At 37.0% G+C, this 20,835-nt stretch overlaps 3 protein-coding genes and 2 non-coding genes across 8 annotated transcripts in view; 3 read left to right on the forward strand and 2 right to left on the reverse strand.

Annotated features, from left to right (window-relative positions):
• lrrc7 (leucine rich repeat containing 7) overlaps positions 1-2,217 on the reverse strand; it is a 140,233-nt gene extending 138,016 nt beyond the window's left edge. The window contains exon 1 of the mRNA XM_032572759.1: positions 1,724-2,217. The gene's annotated coding sequence lies outside the window, so the exon portion shown is untranslated. The remainder of the gene's footprint in view (positions 1-1,723) is intronic.
• Positions 2,218-6,660: 4,443 nt separating this feature from the next.
• LOC116726412 (histone-binding protein N1/N2-like) lies at positions 6,661-14,618 on the reverse strand. 4 transcript variants are annotated; one of them, XM_032573128.1, is made up of 14 exons: positions 14,451-14,616; positions 14,054-14,095; positions 13,847-13,960; positions 13,606-13,686; positions 11,501-11,603; positions 10,765-10,815; positions 10,584-10,654; positions 10,389-10,462; positions 10,126-10,314; positions 9,107-9,279; positions 8,947-9,027; positions 8,413-8,487; positions 7,881-8,012; positions 6,661-6,848 (listed from the first exon to the last, which is right to left on the reverse strand). In XM_032573128.1, exons 1-14 carry the CDS (start codon positions 14,486-14,488, stop codon positions 6,822-6,824), a joined length of 1,251 nt encoding a protein of 416 aa, XP_032429019.1. In that variant the 5' UTR covers positions 14,489-14,616; the 3' UTR covers positions 6,661-6,821. The 4 variants fall into 4 exon arrangements, with proteins under 4 accessions (XP_032429019.1, XP_032429018.1, XP_032429020.1 ...); XM_032573127.1 differs by having other exon boundaries at positions 10,765-10,814; positions 11,497-11,603; XM_032573129.1 differs by lacking the exon at positions 7,881-8,012 and having other exon boundaries at positions 10,765-10,814; positions 11,497-11,603; positions 14,451-14,618.
• Positions 14,619-14,985: 367 nt separating this feature from the next.
• On the forward strand, positions 14,986-15,058 carry trnam-cau (transfer RNA methionine (anticodon CAU)). The gene has a single exon. It is a non-coding gene; the product is annotated as a tRNA-Met (tRNA).
• Positions 15,059-15,443: 385 nt separating this feature from the next.
• Positions 15,444-15,516, forward strand: trnar-acg (transfer RNA arginine (anticodon ACG)). Its single transcript has one exon. It is a non-coding gene; the product is annotated as a tRNA-Arg (tRNA).
• An 865-nt stretch (positions 15,517-16,381) lies between these two features.
• LOC116726366 (glypican-5-like) overlaps positions 16,382-20,835 on the forward strand; it is a 63,829-nt gene continuing 59,375 nt past the window's right edge. The window contains exon 1 of the mRNA XM_032573066.1: positions 16,382-16,713. Within this exon, the coding sequence (XP_032428957.1) occupies positions 16,536-16,713 (178 nt within the window). The 5' untranslated portion in view covers positions 16,382-16,535. The remainder of the gene's footprint in view (positions 16,714-20,835) is intronic.

The following is a 20,835-nucleotide window of genomic DNA, read 5'->3' on the forward strand; positions in this document are numbered from 1 at the left end:
TAAAGAAATCATGCAGACTTTTACATTCACTCTTCTATTTTTATTTATATGTGTGGCGGAAAACTAACGTCTCTCATGAATTTCTAAACGGACAAAAGCCAGAGTGAAAGAAGTTGAAGAACCTTACATTCAGAAAATTTAGGGGAAAAGGTAATAAAAAAAAACCTTCAGGGTGCTAAAAGTTTTCACACCTTGTCTAAAAGCATGTGAGCTGTCCTCAGGTGGTCAGAAAGCAGACTTTTGGCGTGAGAGCAGCCAAGCAGAAAGTGAACTCCCTGATGGTGCCGAGGCCTGAGGGCAAAGAGGGGCCGGCTGTCGCCTGACCCGAAGTAGCTAATGGAGGTTTCAGCGACTCCTGGTGCCGCTTCGCTGACACACACTCCAATGGGATTCAAAAACATACCGCTAGAAAGACAGAGCCGGGAAGTAACTAGCTACATTTACTCAATTACATTAACTTGAGTAACTGCTTTTAAAAAAAAAGCACTTTTAGGAGTATTTTTATTTCATTATGAAGTATCGCTGCCATTACTTGCGTAAAGTTTTTTTATTGAAAGAAACTGATTTGGAAAATCTCCTTTAGGCTGATTTTTTTTTTTGGCTACTTATATGAATTATGTCATTTCCATCCTTAAAATACCAAAATTTCCAATTAACTTTATATTTTGGTCAGGCTGACGAGGTAATTTTTAAATATTAAATGACTAATAATTTGATCTGTTACTTAGTACCAAAGTTGGGTAGTAACCAGTTACATTTAAAAGAGTAATCTTTTTGAAAAAAATGCACTTTTAAGAGTATTTTCACTCTTACTTGAGTAAAATTTCTGGATTTTCTACCCACTGAATATAAAACAAACATGTTTTAACCAAAATTCAACAGACTCAGACACAAACCTGCAGTTTTGGTTAAAGTTTCATAAGTTTTTTATTGGAGAAAACTGATTTGGAAAAATTTTCTTTTGTCCGATTTTGTTATTTTTTGTTGTTTATATGAATTATTGTCACTTTGGTCCTTAAAATGCAAAAATTTCCACTTTATATTTTGTATTCCACTTTAACTTTATATTTTGGTCTGTCTGTTTATGTAATTTTTAAATATTAAATTATTGATAATTTGATCAGTACTTTACTTTTTACCAAGTACTTTTTACTCTTATACTTTTATACATTTTTTGGGTTCTCTGCCCTCCACTGCAGAAAAATATCTAGATTCCTTCAGACTCAAAAAGTAAAGTTTTTTGCTTCATTTATAGCAGGTAGAGAAAAACCTTTTCTGGACTAAAGAAAAGGGAGAGCTTAAAGCTGCACAGAACTGACAGAAGAGTATAAATGAAGTGTTATGTAATTAATACTCCTCCTCTTATGCAGATACAGTAGACAAGCCCTAGAAATCCTGGCCTAAGCTGTAACTGTATCCGTGTACCGACTGATGGAGCTGCTTTAAATCCTTCTGGCTCCTATATGCTCATATAGGGGAGCTCCCCTTGACTCAGCTAAAGCACAGGCATGACTGAGACTGTAACACAAGCTTCATGTAGGACATGGGTTAGCACCAAACCCATTCTCCAGCCACGCAGCATGCAGAAAATCTCTCTGTCTCACCCACACACACACACACACATAGATAGATAGATAACACAACAGCCAAAAGGCCATCTGGTAATCCACAGTGACGACAAGGACAGGTAACAGAAAAGAAAGTGTTGTGATTCTTCTCTTACCAACAAATCCCTCTTCTTTGGGAATCCTTCCCTTCAGCCGGCTTCTTCCTGCGCTGCAGCTTTCATCTTTCCAGCAAAGAGAGCAGGAGGAAAAGACCGAAGGACTTTAAATAATTAGCATTCCACTTGCTCTTGTGTTTTCTCTCCGGCTCTCCTCTCTTCCAGATTTCTCCACTGTCTCTCGGGGGAAGCAGGAGCATCAGTGATACACCGCCGCGTGCTCCGCTGCAGGAGGCTGAACGTCAATCACACAGGTAGCCTAGGGAACCGATGAGCCCGCCTCGCAGCCGGCCCTGATTGGCTGGCCGTCCGACAACCAGAAGTCACAAGTCATCGTGGTTCTACAGATGGGAACCGAGAGATGTGCCGGGATCATGCAGAGAGCTAAACAAACAGTAGTGTATTGCAGTACTTGTGAACTCTCTTCCTCTTCTCTCACTCTGACTTCAGAGCCCACTGCTTTATTTTACAGTTGCTTAGCAACAGACTGTCAGCAGTGGATGTTGCAGAGAAGTGGGAGAGAGGAGAGATGAGTTCAAGTCCTCAACTTGCTCTTTCTCTCCGGCTGTCAGAAGTGTGGATAGATGTTGAATATTTCAGCTCTGAGGAGCGGCGTCTCGGTGTTAATCAGGAACATTATGGCATCAGGCTACAATAGGAGGAGAAATTGTTTCAGAAAGCAAACTACAGTGCTTTGAAAAATACCTGAACATTTTCACGTTTTGTCCCATCATAGACACTGTATTTTATTGGAATCTTACAAAAATAAAAATTTGAATTAAACTCCAGGTCAAACATTTCTCCACAGATGTAAGTGCGCTTATCTTTAGTAGTAGTAGTATAGTATTAAATATATAACTAATGCTAACTAATGCTAGTTAGCATGACCCCTGATGATGGCGGATAAATGATTTTCTTGTTGTTTCTCTGCCATTAGCATATTTAGCAGCACCTTCATATGGATGATTGACGGTGCTAAGCTCCTCCTCCTTGCTCTAATTGCTTGTTTTTGACTGGGAGCGGTGCATTTCTTCAGATGGCTATAGCAGCTCAGGGAGAAGCTTGATTTTTTTCTCAGATTATCTCATACTGTCACAACATGGTAACAATTTTAACAAATATGTAAAAGAAATTTTTAAAAATAAAAGTTAGAAAACGCAGCTTTAAACGTGCTGTGTTTAAAATATTGTAAAATACACATCTGATTTAAAACCCTGCAGTGGCATGAGGATGCCACTGCATATCATATAAAATAGATGATTATGAATGTTACATAAAACAAGACAATTCACTTAGCCTTCACTGTGTATGTCTTTTCTTATTTCATCATTTCATCTACAGCTTAAAATTTTCAAAAGGAATTGTAGAACACAACAGTAATGTTTTGTCAAAAAACAAATAAAGAAAACCTTATTCTAGATGTTATTTAGGCAAGTATTTTTAAAAATAAATAAAAATAAATATATTTCCTGTCCTCTCAACATCTCCAAAGTTCTAATATTCTGCATGACAAACTTACAGTTGAAACCAGACATTTATAATCCACCTTGTTCCCAGCCCCCATGAGGCTTTGCCCGAATTATGGACGCGACTTCCGCCGCAAACCGGAACCGCCATTTGTTTACACGTTAGCAACTCGCTAACTGGCTTTCGGGAGAGATTTTAGGCTATTAAATATGTGGAAACACCAACTGTCACTGCAATAACGTGTAAATATTGTTTTACCGTAACCTGTAGATACTGAGAAGTAGGAACGATGACTTGAAGAAGCGGCCGCAAATAACCCTCACTAGCATATTTAGCTACTTCATTGACGCAGTTGCTCCGAATGTAGATGTGCGTTTTCCTCTGTTGGCTTTTTTGGGTGGTCTTTTCAAGTTTACTTTAGTCATGTTCTAAAGTATATACTAAGTTAGATTTAACGTTATTAAAAAGTTTAATTAAAAACACGTGAAATACTTTGTGTAAATTAACTACTTAAGACAATATCTAACAAAGACTAAACCTTTACTGTTTTAAGGCGTACCAAAAATATATATTTTTTAACATATTACAAATTCATAACTTTACATAATGTACTTACTATTGGATAGGATTGACTTCTGAACCGTTAGACTTCCTGACTTCACAATTCTTTCTGATATCGTGTCTAGATTTTTTCCTCCATGATGTCACACATCAGGTGTTCCCCCAAAATACCCGTGTTCATTTAAGGCAGGGGAGTCCAAACTGCGGCCCAGGAACCATTTCTGGCCCTTAGACTGACTTCGTGTGGCCCCCAACTACATTTCAAAACTGATACAAATTTGGCCTGTACATGCAGATGGAGACTTTTAATTTGTAATCAGGGGAAAAATTGTTGCCAACCTTATTTTCTTACACAAGAACATGTAGAGAACAACACAAAGTATTCTTTTTATAACGAAGCCTTAACAAAAGTAAAAACCAAGTTTATCCAGAGACTTTTACTGAAAAGCTGACCTTGCTGCACTCGAAATTCAAGTCAGAATTTTTTTGAAATTCTTCTAATCTATTCCATTATTTTGGCATAAAGCCTTTTTGCCAAAAGTCAACAAGAAAACATTAATAGGGAAGTCAAAAGGAGAACAGAATTATACTGAAAAACAGGGATTGACCTGTAAATCATATTTTATGCTCCTTTTCTGCTTTTGGGAAAAAATTGTAAACCAACTTTTCCAAAAAAATCATCACCCAGTGACAGTAGGAGGCCATTTTGGTCAAAAGCAGTGAAAATAAGAGCACATTTTCAGGATATAAGCATCTTCCTACACCCGCTGTAAGATATCAGAGCGTAAATTAATCCGTTTCTAAATGCATTCTTAAGGCAAGCGGGCATCAGCTGGGTCACAGCGAGCGATTCGGGGAGAATTGGCGACGTTCCATATGAGCCAACTCTGCCCTGATAGATACGATAAATCAGCAGCTGGAGCAGAAGAGGGAGATGCTGAGGAACAAATGCTGCAAGCTGCTTCCGACTGTCAAACGTTCTCCTTCATCCTCTGGAAACAAAGGAGGCTTAAATGTCACAGGCGGGTTGCACTGTATGTGCAAACAGCGCTTGTGAAACATTTTTGTTTTGCTGAATTATTCTGATTGTAATCTGTTCAAACGGGATCCCTCGCTTCTCTACTTCTTTTTATTTTTCAAGCAAACCAAATGATTCAGAGGATCAGTCATGTGTTTTGTTATTCCTGTGCTGTTCACACAGTCTCCAATACATGCTCCAAAATGTTAGGAGAGTACAGAAGAAGAATGCAGGTCATACTATTCAAATCATATTTACTTCTGGATTTAACTCAGTTCTGGTTGATGGGTCAAAAAATGCTTTTTTTACCCTCTCAACAATAAACTAAACATGCAATATTTAAACTAAACAAATACATAAAGGATATGTAAATTATTCTAGATCCAAAAATTAACTCTAGTGAAATAATTTAGCTAATTTTCTATATATCAATTGAGGGGGAAAAAAAACAACTAAATTTAATCAATTCTGATGAATAAAATCAGGATTTAGGTCACTTTCTTTGAAAATGCTTCCTGTATTTTTCCAAGTTTATTAAATGAATAAAAAGCAGATTTGAAGCAAAGTTTGCTTTAGAGTTAAATTTACTGGTTCTTGAAAAGAAAAAAAAGAAATCATTTGTAGTACAGCCAATATTTTCTATTGTAAGAAGATTTTACTTGTTTTGTCCTAATTGAAGCTAGAAAGTCTCCATCCAAATCAAATGCCCAGACTGCCGGGAAAGTTTGTATCTTGAGTAGAAGTCTGTCTGGGGCCATACACCATCACTCAATTAAAACAAAACAGATACATTTTTTGGAAAAAAAGGGGAACATTTCTGAGTTGCAAAAGTAAAATAAAATTGCTAGAAAACATAAAAATTTCAGTTTCAAAAGTTAACATTTTTCTGCAGAATTTCTGATTAAATTAAAAAATTCAGTTTTCTTCTGGCAAATTTTTGACATTTAAAACATTTCCAATTTTTTTTAGCAAATTGTAAACTTTTATAACTCAAATTGTCTAGAACTTTTTAGAGATTAATCTCAAAGTTTCTTGGCGGAAGTGTACTCCTTTCCTTTTTCTTTCTGCAATGGCCCCAATACGCTGCAGTTTTCTCTTTATTGAGTGGATGTTTATGTTACCCCAACTGTTAGGGAGAGAAAAACTTAACATTTTAAGGAGTTGTTGGGTGTTTTAAGAGGTCAAAGTTCACATCAGAATAGAGCTTGATACTTCAGCTGTAAACATCCTGCTGATCAGAGATGCAGCTCATGTTGATGTTGTGAATACTTATGAGTACAGGGAGTCCTGGTCTCGGTTCATTTCTCTGAAAAATGTCCACTAATTATCTGAATTGATAATATAACTGCGTCAACAGGGGGCAGAAACAGGTTACCTCATCAACCAATTAGAATTTTGTTTATTGTGTAAAATGTTCTAAGCAAGTAACCATTTCCTGAAGCAGAATAAATATTTTTAATAAATTGGAATGGAGGTGAAAACTGTTTGGCTGTCCTCTTCCTCCACATAAACGAAACTTTAAAACACAAAAAAAATCATTTTCTTATTTACCAAGCGATTTTAGTTCCACCCCTTTAAATATCATGCTTTACAAAAGTATCAATATCTTGGTTAGGTCAACATGATGAAGGAGATGAATGTTCTTTAAAAATTAACTGAATTTAGTTTCTCATCTCCCCAAACCTCCTACATGGTTTTTTTTAACGTTTTTCTTCATTAATCCATAAACTGCATTACTAATCTTTGTCCAGAAATGCATATTCAATACAAGTGATATATTGCAGCAAATAAATCCTTTATAATTGCCAGATTTACAATTATTGTTTTAATAATTCTTTGAGGAAATTTGCTTTGTTGCAGCTGAACATGCACACAGAAAAGCAAAGTCACATTTACATCTGCAAATTCTTTATTTTTTTTTTACCACAAGTATACAAAAACTTGGACAAATCCATGAAAATGAGTTTTATTTACAGAAACAAGAGTACTGGATGTGAGGAGCTGGAGAGGCATGCTGTGCTGGTTTCAGAGTGATGAAGAGGATCAAGGCGGTCATGAGGAAGACTCTACAGCGGCAGACTGGAGGAAACAAGCAAAGGTCAAAGGTCAGGTGGCTGCTAGTTGAGCTTAATAGGTAAACTTTACTGAAGAGTGACAAAGTCTTATAGGTTATTGATAACCTGTTTAGATGGAGCTAGCCAATTTTGCTGAACGATAAATTGTACCAGAAGTTATCGAGATAAAATTGTTGTTTTGAGGCCATTTAAGACCCGAGTGAAGCTGGTTCATCCCCACCTTCACTAGGTCAGTCAATTCGACTACATTTGAAGATATTAATAAAAGTTTAAAAGGTCAACCAGCCCACCCAATTTTATGAAATCAAAATGTGTGTCAAATTTTTGTGCTGCTATCATTTTAAAGATAAAGGAATGTTTCCATTTCCAAATGACCATTTCTTAATAGCTTTAAAAAAAAAAATCATAGCAGCACAAACTTACATTTTTGCTGTATAAACGTTTTACACCAATTTTGCCTAATTTGAAGAAGGTGGGGGGCCAACTTCACTCAGGTGTTCAAGTAATGGTCATAATGCAAGAAAACATTCTCAAAAGTTCAATGAACATTTAAACACTGGAACTGGAAAATATTTTAAATATACCAAACAAATAAAATTAATTATGAAGATTCTGTAAACAAAAGTTTTCCTTCAAATAAAGGCAAGTTGAGACCAATGCATCAACCTGAAGATCAAATTGGGTAGAAGGAGAGAAAAAAATGATAAATTGAGATTGTTTTAATTTATTGTGCAATTAATTGATTTATTGTGACAGGCTTAGGTATAGCTGATGTCACAATTATGCGCACCAAGACACATCTGAGTATAGCATACCTTAAAAAGAAAGAAACCAAGACAGCCATCTATTCTGAATGGCATAAATATGACATACAATTTCGACCTAATTGGGATTTCAAAAACCATTTCATGCCTTCAAGAAGCCGGGAATCCCACCAGAAGCAAATATTAACTCTAGAAATCCAACTGCACAGATTAGCAGAACCGCTACACGTTCCTGAGTTTAGTAGACATGGTAAGACGGGCCTATCACTCGCCTCCTTTGATTTTCCTTCCTGGGTTTCACTGCTGTTGCTGGCACTAGAGTCACCGCTGCCATTAACTGTGGCTTCCTGTTTCAGTTGCTTAGCATCTGTGTCCTTTACTGGGCTCTCCTCTTCAGGTTTCCTCTGGACAGACAAATGGAGACCGAAAGCTTCTGAACACAGCAGCAATTGACGGAAAACAACCAATCAGGTTGATTTAAATGGAAGCAGCAGCCAATCACACCATTTATTCATGCACACAAAGCAAGTTTCAGCTTCTAGCACAAAGTCCTGCCACAACACAAACACCAAGACATGCAACAAGCCAAATAAAAGCTAGATCACACCTAAACAACCCAATGATTAAACCCCTACTGGTCTCCAACAGCGACATGACCACAAACCAGAAACACAAAGCAGGCAATCATGATTACACTTTTCTCCACCAAAAAATAAAAATCTGTTTTGAGGAAGAGAAAAAAAACAACAAAAGACAAAAAAACAAACAAAAAAAAACAGTTGAATTACAGATTTAAAGTTTTACCTTTTTCCTAACGAGGTGAGAGATATCCGACACGGCTTTGGAAGACAAAGCACTTTCAGAGGTTTTCACTGGAATCTAAAAGTGAAAAGTAGTTATGATTGCTTCAGGCTCAAAGACAGTTTAATAAGAGCTCCAGTCAGAAAAAGTTGTGCTTCCATTATAAATGTATACAAATTTGTCCACTTTCTGCTAAAACGCAATTTTGCAATTGCAGTGTTCGAACTATATGAAATAAAACTAAAAATAAGACATGATAAATCATTAAAAACATGACGAGCCATGATACTCCAACTACTTCTTGCTGTCTTCTTCGTGGTTTCTGCCAGTAGTAACATCCAGTTCTTGGTCACATGACTCGTTTCCATTACAGTTTTGTGAACTACATTATTTCGATATGCCTGAAAAATCTCATCCCGCCGCTAAAACCTAACAAAAAAAAAAAGTGTGGTTTTTTTTCTCAAAATTGCTGCGTTTATTCCCATAATTATAATTTGTGTATTTTTATTAATGGAAACGCAGGCGGTGAAGCTTTACCCGACTGGTCGATGCAAAAGCAGTAGAGGATGACGGGCCGCCATTTTCACAGGAGAATGTTGATGACGTAGAGGGAGCTCCCTGCAAGAGATTAGTTTAGCACCAACCTTCCTCTGTACATCCATCTCTGTTGATTCATGACCAGTATGGGTTTACTCACCAGTGTCTGCTGGATTGCCTGGGAGGCAGCACTGGCCGTCCTCTGGCTCTCCTTGGCGTCTTCCACTTTTTCCCTGATTTCAGGAAGAAGCTGTCTGAGTTCTTCCAGCTCACTTTTCTCCTCTGCAGCACCGTCATCTCCAGCCGCTGCGTCAATGACCTCCTGGAGCATGGCTGCAAAAAACATGATATAATGAAGCTAAAGTTAGCTTCAGAATGAGAGAGGTGCTAATTCTCCAGACAATGAGGAAGTTTAATCTGCTAAAGTTGAAAAACTACAACACTTAGGCCCTGTACACATGCAGATGATCATGGTATGTTTTTTTTAAACATTTAAGGAAAAATTCTTCAACTATTACATGAAATCAATTGTTAATGTAGTGTTATAGTTTTCTACATGGCAGAAACAGATATGTAGAAAAAGAAATTGAAGGAAAAATTTGAGAACACTAAGAAAAAACAACTATCACTTATTTTGGACAAAAAGTAAGAATAGGAGAAAAAGAAACCCAAGATTTTATAATTTCCTGCCCATTTAACTCTCCACACACCAGATAAACTTCAATTATTTCCACATTGACACTTAAACCTCACATTCTCATCCTTAAATGTACAATTACTTATACATTTTTAAACAATAGCTCATAGTAAATTATATTTTAGAAAAATATTATGCAAAACAAAGAATTTCTCTTTAATTAGCCTTTTATTATTCTATTCTAATCAAAATAAGTCTGGCAAGTTTTTACTAAAACAAAGCCTTTGGTACACCCGTCCATTTATATTATATTCGGAAATAAAGTAAAGTTTAACGAAAATTATAATTTTCATCGCTGGGAATAAACTAAAAACGTTTCATAAACCTAAAAAAAGTCAAATAAGCCCCAAAATTAATTTTTGTTCAGGTAAAAGAAATGATTCACAATGACAGTTTTGCATTTTCTAATTGGGAGAATAGAAAAGTTCGGGCACAATTTTCGTTATTGCTACGGTTTAATAAGACGAATAAACTGTTGGTACCTAGACGCGTCTCGATGACCTTTACGGAGCTGTTGTAGTGCTTTATGGCCTGGTCGTACTGGTCCATGAAGACCAGCGTCGTAGCAACGTGGTAGTGCGTCTCGGCCAGCAGGCGACAGTGAGGCGGCAAGAGCTTCAGCTGAATAATCAGACACTCCTGGAAGTCTTCTAGCGCCTGAGGATAGTTACCTGGAAATAAAAGACGTTAGACCTGCAGTGGAGACAGACGAAGCTACTGTGAGCCGTTTGGTTCTGCAGTTTACCTGTTTCTGCACTGACTTCACCCAGTTTCAGATAAGCCTGTGCTGCCATCAGCTGGTCGTCTTTGCTTTCCTTTCTGCAGAGAAGAGAAATTTATTAACAGGTTCTCAAAATAAAGACTAAAACAGGATTAAACTAATCATTGAGAGAGAAAAATCAGATATGTACCTTAACTTTTCCACATGAAACACACTTGCCTTTTAAAAATGACTTTGGCCACCTCAAGCATCTCCCAAGCCAACTGCAAATTCCCAACATCCTCCTCTTCCTGAAAGCGTTTCAAAATTTAAGAATACTTTCATCCCACAAGGAAATTAAATAATTGCTATCCATGTAAAATATTCCAGAAATTGCAGGTTTCTTTAAACAGGAGCTCACATTATCTTGTGTGTTCTCTTTGTCCTCGTCTTCATCGTCGTCGTCGTCATCTGAAGTTTAAAAATAAAAAGTGTTAAAGGATTTATAAAATTTCAAACTTTTAGAAAAGCATAAAAACCATTAAAAAAAACTAAAAAGTTTCCCCCGCCGCACACCAGTGACTCCCTTCAGTTCACCATGTGGGATGTTTTGACGTAAAGCGTTAAAAAAAAAAAAAAAGTTTAAAACACCAGTGCTTTGTCTCTAAACATCTACTACCCTCTGAAGTTTCATCAGTCTGTTCAGCCTCTGCATTTGATTCTTCAATTCCTTCATCCTCTTCCTCTTCTTCATTCACAGCTTGTGCTGAAGCATCTCGGACCTCTTCGGTTGCTTGGACAGAACTTTTCTCCTCCCCAACATCAGCAGCACCTGAGGTTTCTCCTGCCTCAGGGTCTACTGGCTCCTCTGACTCTGCGTTTTCGTTTTTCACCTCCTCTTTCGGCTCTACCTTCTCTGCCATTGCATCACAGACCTGCTTTCGAAGCTCTTCTCTAGTTTTTTCTGCACCAGAGTGGCAAACATTTGATTTCTTGACATGATCTCAGCAGAAATGTACAGAAAAGATCAGTTTAAGTCAGACACCTGATTACTCTTTGCGAAAAATTACAAAAATATTTTAGAAATGTTCAAATTTAAAGAAATGACTTGAGCCAGGTTGCATGGATCAAAATGACGGTGAAGTAAACTGACCGTCAAGGTTGTCTGCAGTCTCCAGGTTTGGGTTTTTGGGCTGCTCCTCTTCCTCAGATTCTTCTGGGACTCCCTCCAGAGCGTTACCAAGGACACCGTTCTCCATCCTGGTTCACAAAACAGGATTAGCTCAAAACAAAACTTTTGTTTACAGAACTGTACACCAGGAAGAGCATTTAGAAGTTAAATGTTAACTACGAACGGCAGAACTATTGAATTAGACACGTAGTACCAAGAGACGTCACCAAAATGTACTTGCAAGTTATGTTTTTTTTATTCAAACAGTTTTTTGATGTTTCAAGGCATCAAACCATTAATTTAAAGTCTAAAAACAAGCAAAAGCCCAGGATGTAACAAAAACTTTACTTAATCTGTTTACTAGTTGATCAAGACATCATGCAAAAAGCACAAAAGCTTGCTGACATTCAGAGATGGAGTAGCAGAGTCATAAATAAAAGTTATTTCAGCAAATAAGTTTAATTTGTTTTCATTTATGGAGACTCCATCCACTAAGCCAGGGGTGTCAAACTCCAGTCTTTGAGGGCCGCTGTCCTGCAACTTTTAGATGTGCCTCTGCTGCACCACACCTGAATAATTAGGTCATTAAGGCTCTGGAGAACTGATCTACACAAGGAGGTGGTAATTACCGTATTTTCCGCACTATAAGGCGCACCTTCAATGAATGGCCTATTTTAAAACTTTTTTCATATATAAGGCGCACCACATTATAAGGCGCATAGAATAGACGCTATAGTAGAGGCTGCGGTTATGTTATGCATCCATTAGATGGAACTGCGCTAAAGGGAATGTCAACAAAACAGTCAGATAGGTCAGTCAAACTTTATTAATAGATTACAAACCAGCGTTCTGACAACTCACTGCTGCTCTGTTCCCGTGTTCTACTGCATGACTGATCGCCTTGAGTTTAAACTCTGCGTCGTAAGAGTGTCTCTTAATAGGAGCCTTTTTGGGGTCTTTACACAAACACACAAATGGAAATGAAACGGCACGCTTCGCGTAGTATATATCCCAGCATGCACCGCGCGCTTCTTCTACGGGGAAAATGTAGAAGCAGCAGCTACGGTAAGCAACTATGGCTGTTTACAGTAGTTGCGAGACCTGTTGTGGCTCAATATTAAGGCGCCGGATTATAAGGCGCACTGTCGGTTTTTGAGAAAACTGAAGGTTTTTAGGTGCGCCTTATAGTGCGGAAAATACAGTAAGTCATTTCATTCCAGTGTTTTGTACCTGTGGCACATCTAAAAACTGCAGGACAGCGGCCCATGAGGACTGGAGTTTGACACCTGTGCACTAAGCCATGCAGAGAGGAGCGTAACTGAGCCTCAGGTTGGTTGTGATGTGAGTTTTACTGTTAGGACTTAAATTTTCTGAGTATTGAAACATTTTATTATAATTTAGAGAGTGCTTGAAGACGGGACAGATCTGTCCGAAATTAGCATCAGCATGTTGGCGCTTTACAATCAAATTATTTTGTGCTTCTTAACAACATAATGAGGTGGATTTCATTTTTCCTTTCAAGTACTTACTGAGATTAGCAACAACCAATCTCTTAAAAACAGTAACATTAAACACGCAACATATTTCCATCAACACTGCTATCGGATCATGTTAGTAGTTCAACATATTATCAGTCCGATAAGAAAAACATTGGTAACCAGTGTTTGACATATTGTTGTTTGTGGAAATGATTCAGTGCAAGATTGTGGGGCGTTTAACCGAACGCACCACAAGCGTTCAGTTAAATGCCGATTACTGAGGAGTAAAACGTGAGATTATTTTTATTTTCAAGGCATTGAAACTGTCGGGAAAATGTATAAATTATCGGTCAAAATTGCAAAAACGTCAGATTTTCATATCAGAGTATCCCTATTAAATACATTCAACTTACAAACGGGGAAAAAAAGAAGTTTTTCTAAAATTGTGATAAATCAAATAGAAGTGTTAAGATTAAATGCTTAGAAACATAAAATGTGCAAAAAACAGAGAAGAGTTCAATGTAGTCCTTTAGATATTTGTAGTATATTTTGTTTATATGGTATAGGAAAAAAAAGAAACATGAAATAAAATGTAATAATGATAATAATAAACCTTGCAAGCTCCAATAGAGACTTCCCACATAGGAAGAATGCTTCACCACATTCATCTGCTGTGTCCCCATACTTTGCAGCCCTGCAGATGAATAAATGGGGTGAAAATTACAGAAATTATAACAATACTTACTCTAAAATCTTGTGGTACTTGGTGCAATTAGCTGCACCAAATACCAGGTGATATTATATAAATTTCAGCGTAAATATTTCTTTGAACGTGTTTTGTTATGCAGACTCACAGCATGCTGCAGGCTTCCTGGAAGACATTGACGGCAGAAACTACATCTCCCATCACCAGATGCCGTTTGCCCGTGCCGATCAGCTTTTTAGCCTCCTCCATAACGTCACCGGAGCTGCGAGGAGGGAAGACGTGCACAGAAAGAGGTTTCATATTCAGGGATTAGTTCATAGAAGCACAAAAAAAAGTTTGCGGAATCCATACGTACGTTTCTGCTGCAGCTGTCGACGAGCACGGCTTCTCCTCGGCGCTACGGGAGTCCAAAAACAAATCATTGTCCGAGACAATAAACTTTATTGCTGACTTAGTGGAGTTCATACACAACAGAAAACGATGGCGACGCCTTATTGTTGTTAGCGTCTCGTGGCTGCTAGCCAGTTAGCCGAAGAGTGCTAAGTGATAGCGACGATGGCGTTAAGAACAAAATATCAGTTCACCGAGAAAAAATATATCGTCTTCCTAACAGAACGTCTATACTATTAACACGCTCCACTAAACAGCTACGTGTCATACCGTAAACATTACCGCCGGAACAAGCTAATAGCGCACTAGCCATTTTTTGTGTTGTTGTGGCGGCAGTGAACAATTACAAACGATTAATTTACCTTCCAGAACCCGACGCTGTGGACGTTTCCACCGGCATTTTAATCGAAGCCCAACGAGATGACAGAAAAAAAGCCAGCAGCCTGCTCTGCAGAACCCGATGAACCCAAACAGACCCACTTGAACGGTCCTTGTTGGCGCGCTTATATAGCGGGGAAAAAAAATGCTATTCTGTTTCCGCTTAAGTGGGAACGCGGGAGATTGGAGTTAAAGGGGCCGCAGCAATTATACAGCTGTTCCTTGTGACCGTGGAAAACAACACGGAAACGAAATGAAAAATAAAGACGGACGAAAATAACATCAGAATGTTAGGCACAACAATCAGTCGTGGCGACTCTTGTAGGATCGTATGTAAAATAATGAAAAAGGGTAAATGAGATCACCAAGTTTAATCAACGAGTAACATTAACATTTTAGGATATATTTATGAAGTTGTTTATAGAGTACAGCATTTTTGCGCCACCAAACCACGAAACCATACGCCACATACTGCATGTGCCGCTCCACAAATTGAGTTGCAAAAGATAGCGTTTTCAGGCCTCGTTGGCGCAGTAGGCAGCGCGTCAGTCTCATAATCTGAAGGTCGTGAGTTCGAGCCTCACACGGGGCATGACTTTTTGTTTTTCTTAATCAATTGACGAGGACTAACTGGGTATGCTACCGACGTTTTACGAAGAAATGGTACTCATCGCCAATCATCCTACCACCATTTCTTCTAACAACAAATCAATGTGGTTGGAATTCCAGAACTTGTTTCACTGAACCTTTCCGTTCATCAGAAACACTAAGAAAGCAGCACTATCTAAGAGTTAGATTAATGAAATTGCACAATTAATGCATCATTCTTAAGGTAGTAATGAAACGAACAAAAACAAATTCTAAAATTATTAGGACTTTTGGCACTTTGAAGCCAAGAATTTAACAATCTGTACCCACGACACCCACTAGATTCCGTTCTGGACTTCATTAAGGAAGTTGATATGAGTATCAGTACAGGGCCAGTGGCGCAATGGATAACGCGTCTGACTACGGATCAGAAGATTCTAGGTTCGACTCCTGGCTGGCTCGTAATTTTTTCCAGGAGAAAAAACACGTGTACAACTTTATGTGTTAAAATGAATAATAATGTTACACCCTCGGACCACCAGGCGTCACGGTCAATTTATTTCCAATTTTTACATATTGAGCTAGTTCCTTCATCCACTTTGTACCTGTAAACAAACCCTTTTGGGTAAAAAAATAAAAAAGTCCGGGACGGCAAAATGTACACGGGGACAGCGAAAATTATAAGCTGTTTATCTCGACGCCTTACTAAAAAGCCCCTTCAGGACTAGAAAGGGCAATACAATTTAGAAACGTGGTCTTCTTCCTAAATTATTATCGGTGCTAGCATGAATCGCTTTTTCAGCTATAACACTGCATTACCTTCGAAATAGACGAACTAAGAAAAACTCTCCTGACCTGTTTAAAAAATAGATACAATTATTACTTATAGAAATTCTTACCTTATAAAACGGATCTTCAGCTAAAGAAACTGTTGAAAGTGCCATTTGGCGACTGAAAGTTGAACAAATTTCGAGTTTAGTAATGACGTAAGCGCGTTAGACGTCACCTGCCCAGGAGGTGGCGCCATTGTTCCACGGGAAAACTTTCCTGTAATTCTGCATTACAATGGTGCTTAGTTATAGTTTGCAAACGAATGTTGATAATTAAATGAGGTAAGTTTGTTTAAAAGTCTGTGTAATGTTTAAAAAACCGAATGGTCACTTTGTGGTCTGATGGCGTTGTTGTACTTCATATTAGACTAGTTATTCGTTCATTGCTTTGACATATTTGAATATATATAAATATATAGAGAGAGTTTATAAGTACAGTCGATATGATCTAGATTTTTATTGTACATAAAGACGTCGTGATTGAATTAGAAGCGGGGGAGGGAGCAGATGGAAGAGAGGAGGGCACTGGAGTCTGACAGTGGGCTCCGGGCAGACCGACTGCAGATGAAGTTTTCACTCACACTCACCCGGTGGGACTCTCAGGAATTCAAATTAACCGGCCAGACGTCACCGTGCGACTGACATGTTGCGATGTTTCGCGCAGACATACAGAACGTGCACTTGTTTCGGGTCATTTTGTTGTGTTTTGCACTTTTCCCGGAAGCTGGCTGTAGGTCAGCCGATGCAGGCAGCTGTCATGAGGTGAAGATAGCCTACATGATGCGCCAGATAGGCCCCGTGGAACTGGTGCCAGAAAGACCCGGTACAGGTAAGTCACTAAATAGTATTCAAATCATTTATTATTTTTAACGCATGCTGTTTTTAAAAAATAAACAACATGCATGTTACATATAGAGTATTATGAATTAAATGTTATATTTTAGTAGCAGAGTACCCAAAAATTGTACCCAAGAGTTGAACTACTTCAACATATTTTACTCAAGTAAAAGTAAAATGTAGCCGTTCAAGAAATTACTCAAGTAAAAGTGAAAAAGTTTACTCAAGTACTGAGTAACTAATCATTTAATATTACAAAATTACATAATCAAATGGACCAAAATATAAAGTTAAGTACAAATTTTGCTATTTTAAGGAGAGAAATGACAATAATTCACATAAGTAGTAAAAAAATAAAAAACACAACCAGGCAGAAGAAATGTCTCCAAATCAATTTCTTTCAATATAAAACTTATAAAACTTTAACAAAAACTGCAGGTGTTCGTCTGTGTCTGGTGAATTTTGGTTAAAACATGTTTGTTTTTCATTCAGTGGGTAGAAAATCCAGAAATTTTACTCAAGTAAGAGTAGAGATACTTCTTAATAAAATTACTCAAGTGAAAGTAAAAAGAACAGCACAGTAAAAATTACTCCTAAAAGTACATTTTTTCAAAAAGATTCCTCAAGTAAATGTAACAAGTTGCTCAGATTTTAATAAATTATTGTTTGTGTTACAGGTTATGAGTGGTGCCAATTTATTTTCAGCTTGATGGTGTAAAAAGAAGAGCTAAAAATGCAAATTTATCTGTTTCACAATTTCACTTAGTTGTTTAATTTGAACAGTTTTATAATGTGTAAAGCATTCTTAAGAAATAACTCTTTTACATTTGTAATGATTTGCCCTCATTTTTAGTGCAGACATTGTGTCTTAGTGCGGTCAGAGAGTATTTTATTTATTTAAGTTAGTTATTTGTTTTTATGTGATTCAATAATGCAAAAAAGTGTTGTTTTTTCCATACAATAGTGCCAAAGAGTACATTTATAATATTTTGGAGTTAATTGGGTGCTTTTCAAAGATCTGAACATAAAGTCCTTCCGTATCTAGCACCAGTCACAAAATGCAAAGATCTTAAATCAGGTGTGTGCCATTTAATATTTGATCGAACCAGTCTAGGAAAGAAAACAAACTTAAATCGACACGTCTACACAAAGTAGTCAAACAGGAAAATAAGTAAAACAAAAATAGTTTTTGTTTCACTGCAACTAATATAGAAAATAGTGACAAAGTTCATAAAGGTCAGGGAGACTGACGACTTCTGACACTGCAATGATGGAAAAGAAAAGGGAGTAATTACAAGGAAATGGGTGAAATTGCAATATTCAATAGCAATATTTCAATCATGTTTTCAAAATCTGATCTTTAGTCAAAGTGCAATCTAAGTTTTTTTAATGACAAAACTCCAAAACACACTGCTACTGTTGTAAAAGCTTCCATCTGTTTGAAAGAAATAAAAAATCTCAGTTGAACTATTGATTTTCCTTTTTCAGATTCCAGATCTGAGAATATTTAAAACGGTGTTGGATAATCTGGAACAAAGCAGAGGAAATTTGGAATATTGTTTAAAATAAATATTCATATTACACACATAAGAAAAACATCCCTTAGAGATAATAGTGGCATAAAATCTTTAATTGTATCTTTTTGTTTCTTTTATCTAAAACTTTTTCATGTTTTACAGAAATGTTATGTGATAGAAAACAATTTACTTCCAGTCTTTTTTTTTTTTTTTTACATTATTTGTTATCTAATTTAAACATATCACCAAAATTTCCTCCAAACTATTTAAAATTTAAACAATAGGAAAATTCCTGATGGAAAAAAATCCTATTAAGAATATTTCTGGAATAACTCTGAAGCATCAATATTCAGATTTAAATGTAAATGATGGCTTGAGCTTTTTTTTAGACTCCACAGACTATATTTTGTGTTAGACAGACGTCTATCTTTTTGGGCTGGGAAATGTGATCCATTTGGTACTCGGAGTGAATGACACAGATCTCGCCATTTCATTCAGCAGTGACTTAACAACATCATCAAGGCATTAACCTTTGCTAAATGTATGCTAACACTGCTTAATGGTCTTCTGTTATTATCTAAAGCATATTTTTTATTATTAATCTTAACTTAATAGATGTCATTTAACAAAGCTATGCATGAAAGAGCAAATAAATTTCTATTTCTGAGCCAAACTCTTTTTATTTTAGATGCACTGAGAAGAGATCTAGAGGGGAAAAGTTTGTATTTTTAGCAGAAGAAACCGTATTTTATGTGACCGTAGCAGAAAGAACAAGCGTTTTGACCAGATTGGTATATTTTTGTGCTGTTTAAAAAGCCATACCAATGAGTTATTGGCTGGATAACTCAAACTCTGTGTTATAAAGTAAAACTAAGACATAAAAGTTAGCCGTCTTTTCGTGGGCTATAAGTGGATCATTTGCAGCCTCCTCGTTTTCGAAGAACGATTGTGCTTATGTGACAGTTTGAATCATTTAGATCTAACACAGCAGATGGAACTGACAGCTCAATGGTTCAAAAGTGCATTTTGAACGGCCAGGTCTTTTATTTAGCCAGTTTTTACTGTTTTTTTGGTTCTTTTTCTTACTTAGAACACTTTGCTGAAATTACATATCTTTGCCAGTTTAGTGCATTGTACTTGTCAGCAGTCCTTTTGGAAGATTACATGAGACACAAACCAGCAAGAAATGCATTTTAAACAGAAATGGTTGTTTCATATTACAGCTGCAGTATGTAACTCTTTTAATCAGTAGCTGCCTTGGGCGACATGGGCAACCGCCCAGGGCAGCATCTTGTGGGGGGCCCCCCCTACAAGTTTTTTACATTAATAAGAATCGGTTTCACACAGTGGACACTCATGGGTTAATTTGCCCTATTGAGTGTCTGACAGGTGAGCTGCCAGTAGAGGTGGGTCAGGTTTGTTCTGTGTATTGTCTCGAAGGCATGTGACAAGTTAAACTGTGGAACAGATTGGTTTTCCCCAATCTAATTGCAAAGAAATAAATGTTAAGGATAAATATTTTCACAGATTCTATGTCTCCTATTACACAGTCAGGACAAAGTGACAGTTTTAAAAAATGTGTAAAAAATATACTTTCTATAAAAGTCATATATTGCAGCTTTAAGAGCTCATATTAGTCTTTGTCATTGTTGGTAGGTTTTAAAAATGTTGATGCCAAGCGTAAGTGTGTGACATGACGTCTGTTATATCACATTCTCCAAATTACAAGCTGGAAATGCAACGTACTGTAACGTGCGGCAATACACTGTAAAACATCTGAAAGTGGTTTAACTTGAAAGTGAAAGTCCACCTGCTGCCTTGAAAATGCAATTTAAGCCAACAAGAAAATTGTTTTGGTTTTAACTCAGAAATTAAAGTTCATGAAGTTGATTTAACAACAAGAGACAAGTTTAAACATTGTTTTTTTAAGTTTATTAATTGTGAGTTTTAACTTAATGCTGAAATCAATTACTTTTACTCACATTATCAAGTTAAAATGACTACTTATTTTACTTTTGAATAATTAAATTTCTTGTTTCAAATTATGAGTCAAATTTCTGATCTGATAATGAATTTTATTAAACATCACAATGAATTCTACTCAAAAACATTTAGTGTGAACAGGACATTATCCTCAAGCTTTGCAGTAAAATGAACATTTTCCTTAATAAAACACAAGAGTCAGATCAACATAACACACTTCCATCTCATGATACAAAGACATCCCGCTAAGCATTCTGGGAAATAGTTCCCACTCCTGTCTTTTTCAAACTCAATTGGAGGTTTGACAAAATTAATAAAAGGTTTATACAACTTACTACTGTACGTTTATCTTTCACAAACTCACACATTTAGGTTCAAAATCTAAGTTGACTTAAAGAATAGAAGATAGACACAGCTAAATGCGGCTGGAATGTTTTACAGTGCAGCCGTCTGCTCCTCTGATGTCTCTTTCCCCCCTGATCTCAGTCAGCTGCCTGACAGCTTGGTTTTCAGCCATATATAAATGTCAGGCTGCTCAATGGGGACACATGCACAAAGACGCAACAGTCCATGCACACCGCAGGGATTGGCATGAGGGTGAAAAGTTTACCACT

This window comes from Xiphophorus hellerii, chromosome 9, assembly GCF_003331165.1.
Source record: "Xiphophorus hellerii strain 12219 chromosome 9, Xiphophorus_hellerii-4.1, whole genome shotgun sequence".
NCBI lineage: Eukaryota > Metazoa > Chordata > Actinopteri > Cyprinodontiformes > Poeciliidae > Xiphophorus > Xiphophorus hellerii.

What these genes read in the sequence shown, in the direction of transcription:
- LOC116726412 (XM_032573127.1), bottom strand. Translation starts at nt 14,488, where the DNA reads ATGCCGGTGGAAACGTCCACAGCGTCGGGTTCTGGAAG. An exon ending in ACAGCGTCGGGTTCTGGAAG is followed by an intron (nt 14,096 to 14,450) that starts GTAAATTAATCG and finishes GGACTCCCGTAG; the next exon opens with CGCCGAGGAGAAGCCGTGCT. An exon ending in AGGAAGGAAAATCAAAGGAG is followed by an intron (nt 6,849 to 7,880) that starts GCGAGTGATAGG and finishes TGTTTCCTCCAG; the next exon opens with TCTGCCGCTGTAGAGTCTTC.